This window comes from Tauraco erythrolophus, chromosome 5 (genome assembly GCF_009769465.1).
Source record: "Tauraco erythrolophus isolate bTauEry1 chromosome 5, bTauEry1.pri, whole genome shotgun sequence".
NCBI lineage: Eukaryota > Metazoa > Chordata > Aves > Musophagiformes > Musophagidae > Tauraco > Tauraco erythrolophus.
Genome location: NC_141469.1, coordinates 16,520,649 through 16,541,089, shown reverse-complemented (window position 1 = coordinate 16,541,089; position 20,441 = coordinate 16,520,649). Strand labels below are relative to the sequence as shown.

The 20,441-nt window shown below is 39.2% G+C and overlaps 1 protein-coding gene across 1 annotated transcript in view; it reads right to left on the bottom strand.

Annotated features, from left to right (window-relative positions):
- Positions 1–627: 627 nt before the first annotated feature.
- The window catches only part of EDNRA (endothelin receptor type A), a 31,256-nt gene continuing 11,442 nt past the window's right edge, over positions 628–20,441 (bottom strand). The window contains 7 exon segments of the mRNA XM_086611948.1: positions 628–796; positions 2,694–2,801; positions 3,208–3,235; positions 3,238–3,340; positions 5,730–5,882; positions 9,799–9,997; positions 17,999–18,126. Of these exon segments, the coding sequence (XP_086468074.1) occupies positions 628–796; positions 2,694–2,801; positions 3,208–3,235; positions 3,238–3,340; positions 5,730–5,882; positions 9,799–9,997; positions 17,999–18,126 (888 nt within the window).

The following is a 20,441-nucleotide window of genomic DNA, read 5'->3' as shown; positions in this document are numbered from 1 at the left end:
ACGCTACTTTAAATGGTCTCCTCCTATTTTTGAGTACTGAAGTGCGACAAATGTGAACTGCCCAGCTAATGTCCTGACCCATTTTAACATAAGTAAATAAAATACTGGCGTGGACCAAAATATTTTCCAACATAAACCTGAAAAACAACAACATGCAAAACATACTGGTGCACGGAATATATCCACCGCACAAATAAAAGTTAAAAGACAAATGGGCAGAGAGAAAATATAGTCACAGACAGATTCCATTTTGATATATTCTGAAAAATTCCAGAGTGATTAATTCTAGGTGACAACCAGGCGAAAAGATTGTATTGTACCAGTCACAGACACTGGGCAGTTCCTGCTTGGTTCAGAAGAGCAAACCACCTGTATAGTTCAAGTCAGTTTTTAGGTGCTGCAATCACATCAACATCATTTTCAGAGACGGAATTACCATTTAGTGGATCTCAGTTCACAGAACTCACAGTTATAGTCAGTCAATCTTCTCAGTCACCTTCGGAATTAGGTACAAGGGTGCACGTGTCTGAATTGATTATGGAACAGTCACTGGGCTTCCTGTCGAAATAGCTTTGTGGTGACTTTTTTTCCTGTTTGATTCTGAAGTGGTATCAGAGTCCTTAATTTTCAGTTTATGCTGTCTTTATGGCTGCTTCGATCTGTATTGTGGTTGTTTAGTTCTTGGTTTTTCCACTGAATGCTTGTTCCATTCATGGGCACTGAAGTCACTAGACTCTTTGATTGGGAGCAGCAACAGCAAAGACATGACTGAAAAAAAGAAAAAGTTAACATAAATCTATCAACTCTATGTAGATTGTCAGCCATATTTTTCATTCAGAAATGAGCAGACAGTTCTAGCTGAAGGGAGTGATAGCTGCACTCAGGCAAATTTTTTATCCTAGGATGCAAACAATTCTTGTGATTAAACATCACAAATGCAGCAAATTAAGCCTGGCCTGCACCTCTTTGTTAAGAAAAATTTTCACAGGATCAAAAGGGAAATTTGTTTGACTAAGGTAGATAGATTGAGAACTGACAGAACGCAATACATATTGTAGGAGACGGTTTGGTTGTTTTCCCCCTCTTTATCATTGCACTTCAAACTTAGGGATCAGCATACTGCTTAGCATGTAAAAGAAAAGAAGAAAATTCCCTGGACTTAGGTCTCTTCTCACATCTTAGGAGAAGACAAAATTGTTTAGGAAAAGAGACAGTGAATACATTGAGGTATATAATTTTTCACAGTTAAGAATAAGTGATTCAGGATCATAGTCCCAGGTTCTTCACAGGTTGGTATGTTCAGTTGTCTCTTCTGAAAGGAGCAGAAAGAATTCTTCAGCTATCCTCCCCTCCCTTCACAAAAACTTGTGCCTAATTCTCTGTAGGTGGAATCTCTGCTTTGGGGGAAAAATTTAGGATCTCAGGAGCAATGGCAATCACTGCAGTACATCATGACTTCCATAAACTCAATGAGAAGGGCGCATTGCAGAGAGGTAAAGCCAGACTTAAGATATATGTACTATCTATCTATGGGTGGCTATGTAAAATAGCCACAGATGTAAGGTGACAAACTCAAATATAAAATGGAAAAATTCCCTGAAGTAATGACCTTGATATTAGAATGGAAAGGGTAAGCTATAAGGAGAAGCTGAGAAGGATAAAATAATAGCTGAAATTGTTTAAATAGATTTGTTGGATGGTAATTTTGCTTGGAAGGACAAATGGGAAGAATGAACTGATGATATGAGGAGCAGTCTGGTAGTATTGAGTGCTACTTCTCTCTTTCACCTGAGGACAAGTTCAGGCATGTTATCCTCTCCACAGTTCCCAAATGAAGTAGGGGACCATAAAAAGCAAAGCTGACTGCTTATTTATCGTGTGAAAATACTCCCTTAAAATAGTCTGTAAGTCTGAGCAGGCTACAGACAAACAGGTGTTCCCTATTCTAATGATTTATTACATTTTTTCAGTAGCTCGAGTTGCTATTCACAGACTTAAAGTTTAGTGGTACAGTCCTGTCACCTTTTGTTTTTCTTTGCAGATAAAGTTATTTCAGTCTTCTTTTTCCATTTTGTTACTTTCTTTACCACTATATACTCTCATTTTCCTTCTTCCTGTATTGCCTCTGTTAGGTGAACAGGGACTTGCAGAGGCACAGTGTCACTGGGAAATTATTTTAGCCTTAAAATACATTTTCATGTGTAGGAACTGGAAAAATGCAGGTAAAAGCCATAATGCATATTTAATTGCCAAAGTCAACTCAGTTGCCTGCTTTGGTATTCAAGCCTGAAAATTTCAGTTGTTAATGGATTGTTTAACTTCAGGCAGCTTGGGTCCTACGCATGTGTTCTTTGTCTTCATCTAGAGTGGGAATATGTTATCAACCAAATTCTATTTCATGTACGTGTCACATGCAGATAAATAGTATACAAGAGTGTGTCTGTCTCGGTTTACATGTCTACATATGAGGACTGTGTCAAACTTATTTACTGATTTAGCCTTTCAGATTAAGTGGATAGTTCCACTTGCAGTTTGGTGCGTATGCTATGTGAGCTGCTAACTGGCAAACTCGACAATTTGTAATCTTTCATTCCTTTGCATGCCTCTTCTCCCAGCTGCTAAAAATACATAATAACTAAGTGGTTTATTACAGTTCATTAACCGGACATAAAAATCTCACCAGAAGATCTTACCTGGAAACAGTTTTAAACTTCTTGCTCACAAAATACAAGGCTATTGGGTTTATACAAGAGTTCATGGTTGCCAGGTTGATGCTGATATAATCCAATGGCAGCAAGAAACTAGGCAACAAAAGAGAAAGCAAAACATTTAAACTGTTCATATATTGTGGAAGCACCCGTGCTCTTTGTGGTTACAATGTCTTCTGTCACAGAAACTAATTCTCTCTTACCTAACTCCCTCAATCTAATCTTGTGCCATGCCAGGTCTGTATAACCTGTCTCACAGGGGTTCACAAAAGCCAGAGGAAAGTGATTGCAGTGGTGACAGACAACATTTATTGAAGTTATGCTACCCCATTAAAACTGAAACCCCTGAAAATGGATGCAGCTGAAAAGTCCATAAAATAAAGTGTTTGCTCATCTAACGCTACAGTTGCATGCACGATGACATTTCCCACATAAACTCCAAGTGTGTGGCATTGTATTTTTCAATATAAAAAGTGATTTGACGTAGAAAATGAAGTACCTGAGCAGTTCACATCTGCTGGGGTCTCTTCATTGTATACCATTTTCTTCAAAATTCGGCTCAAATGGAGAGGGAACCAGCAAAGAGCAAAAATCACTACTAAACAGAAAACTGTCTTTGCAACTTCTCGACGCTGGAAAAAGAAGTAAAGATAACTATGACTGAGTGCCTAATTCATATTGGTAGGTGATTGTAACAAAGTGATGTTGGCAGCAAAGTAATCTAGATAAGCATGCAAGGATTCCCAAAGCGCAGCTTCCAGACTGCCTGATGTCTGAATTATTTTTTATGGAGCTTGTCATGTTCTTGATTCCAGCCATCCTCAACAGAACCTGCTCATCATTGAGAGTGGAGCAGCTGGAGCACACAGGTCATTGTCAGGATATTGTAGATGTTAGCCAAGGAAAATCCACTGCTGGGCTTTCCTGGACCTGATTGCTTTCCCAGCCGTTCTTATTCCTCTACACTGGATTAGTTTTCTGGCAATCCCTCAGAGAAACCTCTTTCTTCAGAAACATACATAATCTGCAAGAAAACTTTTCATGTATGAGGGAAACTGGGATCACACCTGCTTGATAAACCACTTCTACGTAATCCTTGATGTGGGACAATCTGTAAACCCGAGGCACCTAAATCAATTGGCAATAAAATTTCGATTCAACTAGGCACCTAGTCAGGATGTCACATTCTTTCTGATGTGTTATTTTATATTTAGTATGTATCATGTTACATAAAGAGATACTGCACAGTGTATTAACTTTGCTATGTGATGCTTGCTGGGTGATCTTGATGTTCTTAAGTAAATAGTTCCTCTACAAACTAAATTTAGAATGTCTGTATTGCAGCTTAATCTCATGACACTCAGTGGGAAATAATTTCAACTTAATGGATATTTATTCAGCTCTAAAGATTTACAGGTGTTTTAGTGGATTTTTGACAATGCATACCAGTGGTGTTTGGTAGGTGTGGATTTGATAAAGAGACGCATACAAAGGGTAAGAATACCACTTCTGAAATTGCCACTGTACGATAACAGTAACCAGCATTGCAAGGCTCTGTCATTAAAAACTTCGTCAAATGTGTGATTGCAGTCAGCCTTGTTAGGCTTTGAATATGAGTATTACAGTTTCTTCTTTCATGTAACAGCAGTTTTTATCAAAATACAGAAAGATCATGACTAGACATTAATGTGGACAAGGCTGTAGGGAAGGAGGAAGGGAGGGAGGGAGGAGGAAGGAAGGAAGGAAGGAAGGAGAGGAAGGAAGGAAGGGAAGGGCAGGCAGGAAGGAAGGGGAATGAAGGAAGGAGGAGAAGGAAGGAAGGAAGGGAGGAGGGAGGAGGGAGGGAGGGAGGGAGTGAGGAGGAAGGAAGGAAGGAAGGAAGGAAGGAAGGAAGGAAGGAAGGAAGGAGGAAGGAAGAGGAAGGAAAGAGGATGGAAGGAGGAAGGAAGGAGGAAGGAAGGAAGGAAGGAAGGAAGGAAGGAAGGAAGTAAAAGGTGACAGTTAAAAAGACAAGCATTTGTAAATTGCGGCATAAAGTCATCCTCCAGCAACCAGTCTGAGTAGCTTGCTGGGCATGTCAGGATGGGAGAGCTGGAGCGTGGATTCCCCACCTTGTACATACCATTCTGTTCTAATGGGTGGAGTCCCTTGTGTGTGGCCCTAGGACAGACTGTGCTGCAGGCCCTGGGGCCTGATGAGGGGATCTGCACAGGGGAGAACTTTCTGGTCTGCCCTGATCTGGAATGAATCAGCAGAGGAGGAACCTCTGAGAGAACTCACTCCGATGCAGAGGGGATTGCTTTAGGGATTCACATCTGTGAATGTGGCATTTGAAAGAAAGAGTGGGATTTGAGGGGCTGATGTTAAAGCAGGGGAAAAGCTACAGATTGTTTTTAAAATTTCAGTTAGGAATTAAACATCGGACAGTGCTGCAAAAGCAGCAAAGTGAGATCTGACCGTTCTGTGAGTGACTTTACTCTATGATCATTTGTTTGTACTGTTCTCCCATTGCTCTTTTCAAAGCAGCTACAGCAGTGATACTGCAACAGTGCAATAAATCTGACAAAAAAATTCCACTCTGTTCTAAACCAGGTTATTCTACAATTGCCTTTTATATGAAACTAAAGTTGTGTATCGAAGTGTGCCAAAAGTAGGGAGGACCCATGGAGTCATACCTTTATGAATAAAATAAGCATCTTTTTGGCAAATCTTTGTAGTTAAATTTCAAAGCATTTAGCCAGCAATGATTTGAGGTTAAAGAGCAGGAGAGCACAACTGTCATACATACTTAAGGAAAGAAAGAAATTGGCTAGTTTCCTGAGTGTGCTGTCTTCAGTATTTCCTTATACTAGGGTTTAGTCTTCTGTTCCAGGTTTAAATGAATACTTAACGTCATAAATAACCTACATCCTCACTTTCTACTTCAGCAATTTACTGTATGCAAGTACTCTTTGAAACACTTCTAAGCTAACACATAGAACGAAGAACAGTATTTTCAAACATTGGTATTGCTAATATTACCTGCTTGAGGTGTTCACTGAGAGCGATTCTCAAGTTGCTGTTTCTTCTGTTTAACATTTCACAAGTCATGAGTGTATAAAAGATGGCAGTACATGCCAGTGGCATGCAGAAATAGAAACCAAACAGCCACCAATCCTTTGCATCTTTGTAAAACTGTAGATAAGGTAAAGAAAAGAGAAGATATTTTCTTATGCTTCAATGGAAAGTACCACAAAAAGGTCTTGGAAAGCTGGTATCTTTCTATTGGTAAACTGCATAAATTATGTCAACTTTCTTATTGTTGATCTGTTTTGGACCAAAATCAAAATGAGAATTGTGGCAGTGTAAACATTTATTTTACCTTACGCATAGCCTGCCTGTACCTTTGTTGCAATTTGTCTTGGGTTGGAATTATTTTTTTTTTGGTTGCGTTTTCTGAGCATTTACACTCATTCATGAAAACTGGAATCCGGTTTAATGAAAAAGATATGCCAAAACGTAGACAGTGTCAGTTTGAGATAAACAATCTTACTAAAAGCCTGTCTGAGGAAATGCCATTTACCTCTACAGCTTCTGTCCCGATTCCAAAAAAGGAAAATTCAAAATGTCGTGTAAGTTTAATCACCTTTTGTTATCAGTGAAAAGATTGGTAGTGGGTTTGCTTATGTACTGGGCAGATAGGAGCCACTTCATAAGTGCTTGTCTGATACATGCAAAGCTTAGGATGGGTGGCTTCTAGTTGTATAGTTACTTTTAACCCTTTGTCTGCCATTCATACCATTTGCCTTTTGTGACAGGACACTGAGGGTCTTGATAGAGTAGCAGTACAGTACATAGCAGTGGCTGTGTAATTTTAAGTGTTAACTTTGATTTAAGCTATGGTTTAAGTTAATACATTCATATATTATGAGAAATTCTGCATTTGACAAAACATCTAAAATTACTCTTTTCTGTAGATGATTATATTTTCAGACTTGAGAAAATATTATATCTTCATTTTTAACTTTTATGCTCAGCCAAAAGTGTGCACTGAAATATGACATTTTAAATACTTCCTGTCTCTGTGTTATTAGTCACTGAGATGGATGTGTGTAAAGGGAACCTTCTTTCTCGTAATCATTCCCCTAGCTTGTTTATTCCTAGCGGATGTGCTCTCGTAACATCACAGTTCCCACACCAAATGTCAAAATGCTAATAGCCAAGGATGAATCCTATCTGAATAAGTCAATCTTCTGACATCTTGTTTACATTTAAAACTGAATGGTACTAAACTCTGAAAGATGAAAAAAATTGATGCAATTAATAACTAGTATTTAATAACGTTCATTTTTAAATCTGCTTTAGTTACATTGGAAAGTTGATTTACTAAGAAAAGGGAAACGCTTTTGATTTTTCTCCCTCTGCCCCAACACAGTTAGCTGCTTACAGAGCCGGCTGATTTAGAGTATGCTGCTGGTATCTAGGCCACAACCCCACCTCACAGGACATTTTGAATTGTGTTGATTAGCTTGTTTCCTCCTCCTCTTCCTCCTCCTTGTTAGCCTCATCCCTGCATGAGGAGAGGCTACAGTCTGCTGCATAGTTACACTTTCCTTGGGAGCGGAATTTTCCCCACTGGGAACAGAGCTTCTGCCAGCAGAAAACCAGGAAAACAATATGCCTCATATTTGAAGAGTTTGTACTAAGGGGAAATCTAATTACCACTCCTTCTGCAGAGAAAAAGATTACAAATACATGGAGACAATTATCTTTTCCATGGCAAACTCCTCCAAGTCAGACTAGAATCGTACTGGTTGGGCAGCATAACAAAATGTCTACTGTTTGAATCCATGGTTTGTTTACAAGGAAGATTTCTGGCCTGTCAGTCTACCAGCTTTTGTGAGCACTGCCTGTCAGTCAAGAAAACGCACATAGAGTTTGTGTCGCAACCCTGACCAGCGCATCAATTCTGTATGAGGATCTGGCTTTGTGAAGTTGCAAAAACTTACACGATAATGTCTGGAAATGATTAGTTGTGGAATCTGAGTTTCACAAAGCTTACATCAAAGCACAAATTGAGTTGATTTAAGAGAAGTAGACATTCTTTTGTTTGTCTTGAGAGTCCACATGGAACTGGTTTTCTACAGGAAATGTGCGTTTTAAACAAGTTTCCTAGTGCCCTCAGCCTCTTGGGAATCATGGTCTAGCATGAATCTTTTAAGTCTTTCAAGGATATCTTTAAACACGAATAAAGCTCCTATTAGAATCAAAAGTTAATCATGAATCCTTCCCAAAGTTTAGTAATTGTTTATTGTGGTGTTTGTGGTAGTAATACTATAGTTAAGGTTAAAACGGTATTTCCATTTTAATCTCATGTTTGTACTTGCTTACAACACATTGAAACGCAACACTCTCCAGTTTGACTGACACATCTAACATTTACTCTCTGCTTCAATGTAAATGCCGGTTTGTTCCCTTGAAAATCAAAATGATGAGGGGAGATTTGAAGCTTTTGAATTGTGCTGAGCAAATAAAAGATACTAATTCCTGCTAATAAAACAAACCAAGCTGTTCTACTTACCACATTATGAACAGAACGATAATCATTAAAGTTAGCATGCCTATGGAAGACCTGAACTGTGGTGTTTTTGAGAAAAAGAGAAAACGATTCTTTTTCTTAGGCGGAGAGGAAGTGAAGATTGTCCAGGCACATTTGTGGAGAAAAACAGCCATTACTAAAAGGAAATTTGCTGCAGTGTGCATTTCATAAATCATGTTCATGTTCAAACTACGGTATCTCCAGTCATTTAGTCTGTAGTGTTTAGAAATGAAGACATAGTAAGTCCTGGGCAATTCCACTCTGTCTTCACCTGCATTAGTTATTTCCATTACAGAATTCCTTTTGTCTTCTCTTGCAATTGTCCCTTGCTCTTCCTGCCATCCCTGTAGTCTGCATAACTCTACATAACCCAAGTTGGGGATGTTCCTCTGAGAAACACTAACCATCCACACTTTTTATTTTCTAAATCTCCTAGCTTCGTTTTGCCTTATCTTTCCCAATTCTGGACCCAAGCCATGTTCTGATCCAATAAAAGGAGAAGTGCCAGACATTCAAAAAGGAGAAACTTGCACTCTATCATGAAAAATTCTGATCTGGAAAAAATATGGAGTTTCCCTCAAGACTTAAGACCTTATACTATCTTCCTTCTTCAAGAAAAAAACAGAATATTACTCTTTTTTTTTTTTTTTTTTTTGTTACTGGGTGAATGGTGACTGGCCCTTCTTTGAATTCACAAAGAAAAACTTAAGATAACCTCTTTTCCATATTCTCAGCGTTAAGTCCAGGTGAAAAATCACTATCCCCCTATGCAGTAGAGATCTTTTAGTTCTGTAGTGGCTACTCACTGGACTTGCTTTGAACAAGCTAATGTGGGTATTAGCAACTGTTAAGCTGCAGTAGCACAGAGGATGAGGGCTATGAAACGTGCCAAAGAAGCCTGATGCCTCTCAGGCACTTCTCTTGCTCTTGAGCTGATGTATCTAGATGACAGCTGACAGTGCCCAAGCTACCTAGGTTGAAGATGCAAGTCTGTCAGATTTATAGTCATGATTTCTTGTAAATGAAGGGATTATTCTCTGTTTGACGTTGTAAGTGCATATAGAACAGGAAAAGTTATGTTGGAGCATGGCCCCACCCTTTCCTTTATCTGCCAAAAGGGCTGGCTACTGCATACCAAATGATGACTAATCATGATAAAACATGGGTTTTGACAGTTACAAGCTCCAAGGTGTTATACCTAGAAACATGATACCTTCCAAGGCTCCTGCTACCCTGATACATCTCTTGATTGTACATTAAGCAGGCTCGAATTGCAAATTCTGTGTTAAGAATCCTCAGGAGTAAAGAAATGAAAATGTTGTAAAGTCCCATTTCTCCTCTACTGGCTAAAAGTAGATACAGGCCACTGTAAATGAAGGATCCTCTGTGCACTAATATACATTAGAATACATTTTGCACTTTAATGGATGGATAAAGCGTATTATATTCCAGTGTCTTATTTGTCTAACCTATATCCTGTGGATTCCAAAAAGAAGAAAGGATGTTACTTACCAACATAAAATTATTTGTAGGATTGAGCATGCAGGTAACATAACCTTCATCTTTGTATCTGAAAGGCACCACAGCAAAACCAATTGCTTCTGGAATAGCCAGTATGAAGGACAGAAGCCAAATGGAGAAAATTTCAATAGCAGTGATCATAGGGATTCCAATTCCCTGAACACGGCTCCAGGAGGCAACTGCTCTATACCTGAAAGAGACAGACATTCAGTTTCCAACCTTCCGTTTCTTCCTTAATTTCAAAGATCTTGGTTCAATTTTATATATTCAGTAAAATCCTAAAGCTGACATCTTAGACTTCTATTGCTTGTTTTTGTCTGTCTGTTCCAGGGGCTCTGCCAGCTCTCAAGCCAGCCTAGGACACAGCAGAGCACCACAAGGGGTGGATAATAGAGAGCTGGCTACAACTGTTCTGCTTAGGCAGATGGTATGGAATTCTAGCTATGTGGACTACACTAATGATTTTTAGTGAAAGTAGGCAAGCTTTGTGAGAACAGACTGTATCTTTCACTAAGCCAAATAACATACGGTAGAAAAAAAGCTTCCAGGCCCACAAGCCATTCTAGTAGATACAAAACAGCGATCTCTTTCAGCTACCTCAGCTGTATTATCTGAAGTGGTCAGCTTCCATGCAATGAAACACTGTGAAAATGTTCTTCATGACATTAAAATGCATTTTTTTCTATTTACACTATTCGAATGTTGAAAATACTGGTTTTCTGCAGCATATTCTCTATTGCCTTAGACTACAACTGAGTGCCAGTTAGGACTGTCTGACAGCCATCTCAACCTCTGCGTCACCTTTCTGATGAGGAACTTAGGTGCATGGCTAAGCAGTCTGTACGTACCAAAACCAACGTATTTTCCCACTACTTTATCCCTTAGATAGCAAGTTTCACTGTAAAAAATGGAATTATTGAAACCTGCTTTCCTATGTGTGCATATGCATCTCATAACTTATCTTGGTAAAAGGTGAGAACTCTTAAAGAAGTTTCAAATACAGCCCATGCCTTTCTCCCTTTTCCTCTTCCTCTTTACCTTCTTTGCCCCTCCAGTGCTAGAGGATTCTTGTTACCAGGCTGCAGCGGGCAACAGAGAGGGTCTTTCTCCTCTACTTGTCTGCCAGTTTTCAGGGAACTTGTAGAAATTTATTTGCTTTGAGACCTCAATCTCCCTGTCAGTTCTGGTCAAAAGGTTCAAAAATTATTTGGAGAAAACTGATAGGCATAAAATGCAGAGTAAAAACCAATCCATAAATTAAATTTTCAGCGGCAGACATAACTGTTGTCTAGCAATACCTGCAGTAAACGAGTTACTTAGCATTTCCAACAATTTAGCAAAGACAGTGCTATCTAAAAATTATGGAAAGAACAAATATTATTTTTGATCTCGTAATAATCTGAAATGCATGCTGGAGAGCTTTCTGTCATTGGTGATGTAACAGTTTCTAAACTACTTATTTTACTTTCCCAAAATAATAGGACCTTCCCTTTTCGAATTACAATGCTACACAGATATACCATGGCATCCACTGATTAATAGTCTTCTTAGTGAAGGAGAAAAAAAGTCAAGAAAGGTTTTCATCTGCTTTAAAAATGTCGGAATAAGCAGTCACTGAAGCAGATTATAAATTGTAAGGAGCTGTGACATTTTACTGTCCTGACTATGGCAAGTAGTCTTTTTTCCCTCAGACATGCCCTTATTTTCTGCCTCCTTGAGACCTGGAAGATGCATTTGGATAGGTGCAGCTGCCACCCTCTGTTCTTAACACCTTTCCAAGGTACTAGCCAGGTTAATCTTTCAGAGAAAAGCAAATGGGGTGGTGATTTTAGCTGATGACAGCAGCTAACTGCGATATAAAAGGGCATACCAGCAGGCACAAGGAAGGTGAAAGTTATGAGGAAAGGAGATGTCCTCAACAGGATACAATTTTTAAGTATTTGCAACTCAGTAGGCTCTGAGTTGCAGGGATGGGGGAGCTTTGGCAAGAGAAGCAAAGAACGGGAATTTAAATCAGAAAGCTTTAGGTTGGAGGATTAGGTTGTGGAAGGATTAGGGTTGCATGGTAGAGAGGTGATTGGAAGGAATACAGAATTTTGGCATGGGCTTGAAGGCTCAGGGATAACAAGGCTTTAAGGAAAAGAGTAGTTGACAACTCTTGGTTAGAATGCTTTGAGTGTACAGAGAAGTACTGGATTTTGAATATCTGAGATGGGAGGAGTGAAGAGCTTCCAGAGGGAAAAAAAATTAGTTAAGGGGTATAGAACCTTGGCTACAGAGGTCAGTAAAATTTAGAGTTATTAAAAGGCATGCTCACTCCTCCTCTAACCAAGACACTAACTTGGGATTCACACGTACAGCATTTCTTCCGATTTCCTGTATCACACCCCCTTTTTCATTTGGAAGTGTGCTGATTAACAGGATGGAAAACCTGTGAATTAAATCCCCTGCAGCCTCGATGTTAGAGGAAGGAAGATACAAGAATGCAAGATCAGGCCGTAAGCTTCTCAAAAAACTTCAGAAAGCATGATTACAGAACAGCCCTGGAAGGTGTCAGAGCCTTGTATGCCATATTCTTGCAGTGAGCACACTATAAACTTTTGCTTTGATGTCTGTGGGAATATCATACCCAGCGTAGCCACAAGTGTACTATGGACACGTTCTCAGTTCATCATTTTAACAGAAGTGTACGTATAAAAATTTTGAACACGCTAAAGCAAACTATATTTTGGACTTGCATATTAAAAATACAAACATCTTCCAAAGGCATCCTTATCTTCAAAGAATATCAGAAAGGAGAGAGGCAATGAATGGTTCACTCATGGGGAGGAGGTCTATGAGATTGGAATTCTGAGAGCATCAAAACCGATAAACTGTACTGAGATACTGAGATAACTGAGAAAGTAACATTCAGCATCGTGTCTTCTTCCACTTATTTGTTCATATTAAAATTCAAATTTAATTTTAAATAATTTATGATCCTCTCACATCTCATTTTACCAAATATCAAATTTTGGCTTTAATGACTAAGTAGAATATTCATAGAAAAATAACTTTTCACACAAATACTCAAATATTTGTGAACTTTGGAAATGTATCTTTCAATTCAAATTTTACTTTCTACAGACTGGCAATTTTACAATAAGTCCCATCAGCTGCACAAGGTACATGATACTATTTCATCCTGGATGGAATGAGCACATACAGGTTAACCGGGTGATCAGGCCCAGTCAACATGGGTTTATGAAAGGCAGGTCTTGCCAATCAAACCTGATCACCTTCTATGATGGGGTGACCCGCCTGATTGACGAGGGAAAGGCTGTGGATGTAGTTTTCCTTGACCTCAGTAAAGCCGTTGATACAGTTTCTCATAATGTTCTGGTTGAGAAACTGATAACTGCTGGCCTGGATAGGCACACCCTCCTTTGGGTTAAAAACTGGCTGGATGGCCAGGCCCAAAGAGTGGTGGTAAATGGGGCTAAATCTGGCTGGAGGCCGGTCACCAGTGGGGTTCCCCAGGGCTCAGTGCTGGGTCCAGTTCTGTTTAACATCTTTATCAATGACCTGGATGAGGGGATTGAATGTACCCTCAGTAAATTTGCGGACGACACCGAGCTGGGAGGCTGTGTCGATCTGCTCGAGGGTAGGGAGGCCCTTCAGAGGGATTTGAACAGGCTGGATCGCTGGGCTGAGGCCAATGGCATGAGCTTTAATAAGGCCAAGTGCAGAGTCCTTCACTTGGGGTATAAAAACCCCAAGCATCGCTATAGGCTCGGGGAAGAGTGGCTGGAGAGCTGCCTGGCGGAGAAGGACCTGGGGGTGTTGGTTGACTACCGGCTTGATATGAGCCAGCAGTGTGCCCAGGTGGCCAAGAAGACCAATGGGATACTGGCGTGTATCAAGAATAGTGTAACCAGCAGGAATAGGGAAGTGATCCTGCCCCTGTACTCGGCACTGGTGAGGCCACACCTGGAATATTGTGTCCAGTTTTGGGCCCCTCGCTTTAAGAGAGATATTGAGCTCCTGGAGAGAGTCCAAAGAAGGGCGACTAAACTGGTCAAGGGGCTGGAAAATAAAACTTATGAGGAACGGCTGAGGGAGTTGGGGCTGTTTAGCCTGGAGAAGAGGAGGCTGAGGGGAGACCTGATTACGGCCTACAAATACTTGAGAAGGGATGGTGGGGAGGTGGGGGAAGGGCTCTTTACGTTAGTGATGGGTGATAGAACAAGAGGAAATGGGTATAAGCTTAGTCAGGGGAGATTCAGGTTGGATGTTAGGAAGTATTTCTTCTCTGAAAGGGTTGTCAGCCACTGGAATAGGCTGCCCAGGGAGGTGGTTGAGTCCCCATCCCTGGATGTGTTTAAGAATAGGGTGGATGATCTACTTAGCGATATGGTTTAATGGGGATTAGGGACAGTTGGACTCGATGATCTCTAAGGTCTTTTCCAACCTAGAAATCTGTGAAAGCTGTGAAATCTATGTTCTTAGCAAACAAGGGCCTGGAGACTATACATATTTTTCAAGTAAGAAAGTGTAAAGCTTGTGTTGTGTGACCTGTGTAACTACGTAAATGACAACAAATGGGTTGTAAATTGTGACTCTAATTCTTTCCTTTCTTGCATTTTTGTACCTGTCTTGTTTGAGTTACATCTGTTTTGTGCATGAGATTAGTATGCACAGCAGTAAGGATTTGGGTCCTGTATGTGTTTTATCAGCAATTTTTTTTCTCAGTTCACAATTCAAATAACTGTCAGATAAGGAATTATTAGCTGAAGAATTTTGTAAATGGTTTCAGCTAAAGCATAAGCAGCTCAGTAATTAGATCAGAATTTGCTGAATGCATATTAACCTGCAATTACTTGATCTCTTTACTCACTGCTGTAAGAGTGATTTGGAAAATAGTGGTAGTATAATTTTTCAAGTGGGTGTTATGCGAGTTATGTAATATATAGGATCTTTGTCTAGCCACAAACCTCCCATAATCAGGAATGGGAAAATATTGCAGGATTCATCTCCCTCATATGTAAAAAATATAAGATGTCTGCCAGGGAACTGACATAAAATACATGCATCATGCATTACATTTAATTCCCCAATCTAAAATCTATGTGCGTGTGTTTTGTCCTACTTTTATTTTTTCTGTTTGTTTCCCTTTTGTCTCCAACCTTGTCTAAAATACTCAGTTCTTTTCTGGGTCATTTCCTTTTCTCTGTTTAATGTGGTGGCTCCTCTTCTCTCTCCCCTTTTCATTTTCTACCGCTCATGCATGTGCTGTCAACTTTAGTATATTGTGCCCTTCAGTTGCTCTCCCTCCTCTGTTTTTTTCTGCTCGCTCTCCTCTTATTCTTTGCTATGTATTTCAACTTGCTTTTCATGGACTCTGCAGTCCCTCCTGCTACTTATATTTAGAGATGCACAGTATTTAAGGACAAGGGATCATTACATCATGAAGTTACATACATGCGATTAAATATTTTGCACTCCTATCTAGTTGCAATTTAGTTAAAGCATTTCTTTCAGAAGGAGCAGAACATTAGAAGCAGAACACTTTTGCCTTTCCCTGGTGGTTTCTTCGAGTAGTTTATCACCTTCATTGCTAAAAATGCGTACCTTATTTTCATTTGGAATTTGTCTGGCTGAAACCTTGTTCTATATGTTCTTATTGTATCTTTCTTTGCTAAGCTAAAGACCCCATGGATATCTGATAACATCATCTGTATTTCAGTACTTGGATATTGTATTTAAGTGGCTTCTTAAGTATCGTTTTTGATAAGCAACAAATTAAGATCTGGAAGGCCACTGAATCATTTCTGATACTTTTCTATGCTTTCTCCATAATTTCATCATTCTTTGGTAAAGAATAATTCTAGAACTCTAGTTAGCCTTCCAGTATTGGCCTCATTAATGCAGCATGGTTGTGGTTTTTGCTGTGGCCCAGATTAGTTTTTGGAACAATTTGGATGAATTTTACCGTAGTGGTATCTAATCAGAATTTAAAAAGAAAATGTATTGTGGGCCTTATGAAATGAAATCAAGGAGTCTATGAAAATGAGATCATGGGCTATAGCTTCTCCGTGGACTATCAGCCTCCTGTGGCTGCTGTCTTACAGAGTAGGTACTTTCGTTTCCATGTTCCATTTGACTGGATTAGAAAATTAGTTGTTCCAATGGCTCACTAGTATAACATATTTCTGTTCTGCAAGTATCATCAGCCCTTTGTAAGAGGGAAAAGCAGTACAGAAAAGATGAGAGACTTGATCAAGGACGCAAGAAGCAGTCACTGTCAAGATTAGTGTCAAAACAGTTCCTAAATGACACTACTGTTGCTGATATTGATCTATTCGTCTTTGTTATGAGACATCACAGCGTTCTTCATTTTAAAGGTAGCCTGCAGTGTGTCGACTGCAAAGCTCTTAATACGATAAAGCTCTCAGAGCTTTGGTTTAGTGGTAAAATCTTGTCTTACCTAGTGCACTAACTGGAGGTTGGACAGGACGAAAGTACCTACCCTGAGATTACTGTTCTATGCAATTTGGTATGCAGAGGGCGCAAGAAGAGGGTGTATAAACCTCGTAAAACCATTTCTTCATCAAAATCATTGTGCCCAAGACATAAGCAACAGTAAAAGCTCAGAAAGGGAAACATCCTTCCTCTTAGTCACAGTCAGGCACTGTTTAGAGAAAGAGTCAGACTATTGTCACCATCATGACCTAGAGTTTAAAAATGCCCGAGAGGCATCAGAAACAAATGTGAGCTTCCTATGAAAGGTGAATGACTGGTTTGGTGTTTTCTGTCAGCCTCTTAAAACCCTCTCCACCTGTGAGTGGATGTTGTTCCCCTTGGGCATGCACAGTTAAACCTTAATACACTGTCAGCACTAGTTACTTTGTGCAAGGGGCAGCAGTAGTGAGTGGAGCTTCACAAGAGGATGTAGTCTGCACAGAAAACAGTCCTTGCAGGAAAATGAAAATAATCTTGTTGTAAATTAAGGCTGTAGTCTGCAAGAGGGACAGAGAGTCAACAATTACCGAAGCTATGGAGCTCTTCAGTGGAGTTACTTCCAATTTATGAAAATATATATAACAGTAGGACTAAAGTGAAACTGCACTGGTCAGAACTTATCTAACAAACTCTCTGTTTCATATGTGCTTGATCTACAATTTATTCCTTAGAGCAGTCCATGGGATTGTATTTTATGCAGGGCAGATATTGTTTGAGACATAGAATTCTTTTTATAGTTCTCAGACTCAAAAATAGAAATAGAACACTTGCCTGTGTTACATTTTTTTATTTCTGACTTCAGCTAATGAGTTACTAATGCAATAAGGAACTGTATTTCAGGTGTGGGTACTACAAAGTTACTCATCCATTGCAAACCTTGTACATCAACTTTTTACATAAAAACAAACCAAGATTAATTTTAAAGTTTTAAAGAACTTTGCATCACTGTATGAATACACATAATGTATTTTATTTATCAATATTTTCTGTATCAGAATACTGATATTTTGGACTAGACTAAACTCAAGACCAATGAAAACAGCTTTTACAGAAGTAAAATCTTCATCTGCTTCATGCTTTATATGCACAAAGAAAAAAAGCATAAAAGAGTAATGTTCAAAAGCATCTTAGCTGTTGTTCTATCAAAACGTTTATGTATCTTTCTGAGCACTTTTAGCAGAGGCATTAGTTTTCAAACTATCATTGTCAAACTATCAAAGCAAGTTTCTAATGTGTTCTTCAAGAAAACTCAGCTAGTTATAAAAGTTATCAGAATAAAGACTGCAATTATGGTCCATAGGCAATGAGTTGAAAAAAGTATTTTTAAGACTAAAGATTAGGACCCTGTCCAAATACAAAATTAATATAAGGTCATATGAAAAAAATGAAGTCTGATTACTGAGTCAAATCCCAATAATTTTTTGTTTGGTAAAGGAAATTGAAATAATGCTTTACTAAAACTTTTAAGTACCTTTAAAAACCCTATAAATTTAATTAGCCCAATGGTTTTGTGCTATACTTTGAGCCAAGGATGTGATGCTTTTTTGTAGCCAGGATATCAAAAAAATAGAATGTAAGTTACATCTATACAGTAGTCTGCCTGCCAAGAAGACCATACTGAGTGCTCCTAGTTTTAGGAAAACTGCAAGGGCAAGAACAGCGTCCATCAAAAGAATAAAACGTACCGTACCTGTCCACACTAAGGGCACAGAGATTAAGGACTGTGATTCCCACCGATGCCTTCTGTATGAAGGGAAGGAATTTGCAAAGAAACTGTCCAAATTCAGAATCTCCAAAAGGCCATTTCTGAGCAAGGAGCTAAAGAGAAGATATAAAATAATCAGAATGTTTAAATAGTAACTTAGCAAGTTGTTATTGTAACAACTGTAATTATTTCTGCTCTTAGACACAGCCATTGTAATCTTCACTTCTCCGAACCTCAAGCATAATCCTTAGTACTGAGTGAATCTGGGAAGTAACTGCTACTATAGAAGCACAGAGGGTGAAAGTTTGAACTTAGGTGTTGACCTTGTATTGTTGTAATAGTAACTTGCGTTGTTAAAAGTTTTTTTATTATTACGCTTTAGCCACCAGTGCTGAATAATGAAAATCTAACTCAACTCTGTCATAAATGGTTGCAGTTACCATGTCCCAAAACCAAGCAGTCAAATCATAACTCACAGTTCATAACAAAATATCTCAGAGACGAATTCTCAGGCTGCGTGCACGCAGATTCTTGTCCTTGTAAAGGTACCACCATGTAACTCATGATGATATTCACTGCCAGACTCTTAAGCGTGTGGAGAAAATACATAATTCCTCCATATTATGTTTTAAAGGACTACCATAATACAAAGTGGGCTGTAGTACAAGGCAACAGAAAAGCATCCATTTGGAAAGAAGTGGATGAGTGGCTGGGCTTTAGATTAGTATTTCCAAGGAGGCATTTACATAACAAATATGAATGCACTGATCCGTGTGAATAGTTGTGCATAACTGTCATGCAAGCAATAATCTTTCTAGCTGTAGCTGTTAAAGCTTTGAACAAGTATACATACAAAATAGAGGATAAGAGATTATCCTCGATAGTCCAATCTACAAATGACTGCAGAGTCACAGAAGATCTCCCTTTACTGGGTCACTGGCAGTAAAATGGCAGATTACGTTCAATGTAAGTAAATGTAATAAGAGAAAAATTATGAAGTCCATACAAAGTACTGAGCTCTAACTTAGCTGATTCCACTCAAGAAAGGGATCTTACAGTCACCATGATTAGTTCTTTCAAAAAACAAAGTCACTAAACCTTCTCACCAGAAGAATCGCTTTTGCACTACCGTTCTTTAAATCTTCTTCCCTAAGTCTCTGCTCCTGAGCCTGTGTCAGGGGTCGGATGAATAAGAGGTAAGATGAGTTCTTTGTGTGATACAGCCCAGCAGCTCGTAGCTCTTACCTACTTGTTACAAGTGGTTGTGCAATAGAAAGCATTAGATTTGAAATGAAAATGTCAAGTGTTTGAGCCAGATATCATAGAATCATAGAATCATAGAATGGCACAGGCTGGAAGGGACCTCAGAGATCATCTAATCCAACCTCCCTGTCCTGGGCAGGGACACCTCTTAACTAGACCAGGCTACTCAAGGCTCCGTCCAACCTGGCCTTGAACACCTCCAAGAGAGGGGGCATCCACAACTTCTCTGGGCAATTTATTCCAAAGTCTTACCACCCTCGTACTGAAGAATTTCTTCCGAAGATCTAATCTAAATCTGTTCTCCTTCAACTTAAACCCATTTCCCCTTGTCCTATCAGTGGACACTCTTGTAAAAAGTCCCTCCCCAGCCTTCCTGTAACTTCCCTTCAGGTATTGGAAGGCAGCTATTAGGTCCCCCCGAAGTCTTCTCTTTTCAAGGCTGAACAATCCCAGCTCCCGCAACCTGTCCTCGTAGCAGAGGTGCTCCAGCCCCTGGATCATCTTCGTGGCCCTCCTCTGTAAATTTGTCAACATCCTCGTTGATGTTGTATCCCCTGTATAAACAGGGCACATTTTTAAAGGCAGTAATAACAATTGTCGTACTGAATAATTAAATAATTATTACGGCTGTGGAGTCACTGGATTTATATTAAGCCTTTTGGAACAAAGGCTAGAACATAGATATTTTGATGATGCTGTCTAAATTTGGAGATGTTTTTATTTGCCTCAGAGGACAGCAGCAAATGATACACTATAGAGTAACAATTATAAGCCAAATCCAAGCTTCTGAGAGCTTCTAAAACCTAATTTTGCTGAATTTTTGAAGATGGTCAGATCCAGACCTGGAACTGGTTTATGGAACTAAAAGAGATATAAACTTTACAACAGTTTTATTTTCAAGTGCATGAGATGGAGATAAACTGGTGACACAACAGACATTTCCAGTAAGTACAGAATGTGTGATGTGCCACAGTCTAGCTGTCCCTGGGAAAGAGCACGAAGCGGAAAAGAGAGAACAAGGAACCATACTTTCATCTGCACAAATGTGCAAAGACTGACACCATTGCATTCTGCGTGCAAAATTAGTTGTGCTCTTTCAGTGATAAACACAACCTATGAAATATGGTTGTGTTAAATATTTTTAACATTTTTACAGGTAAAACTA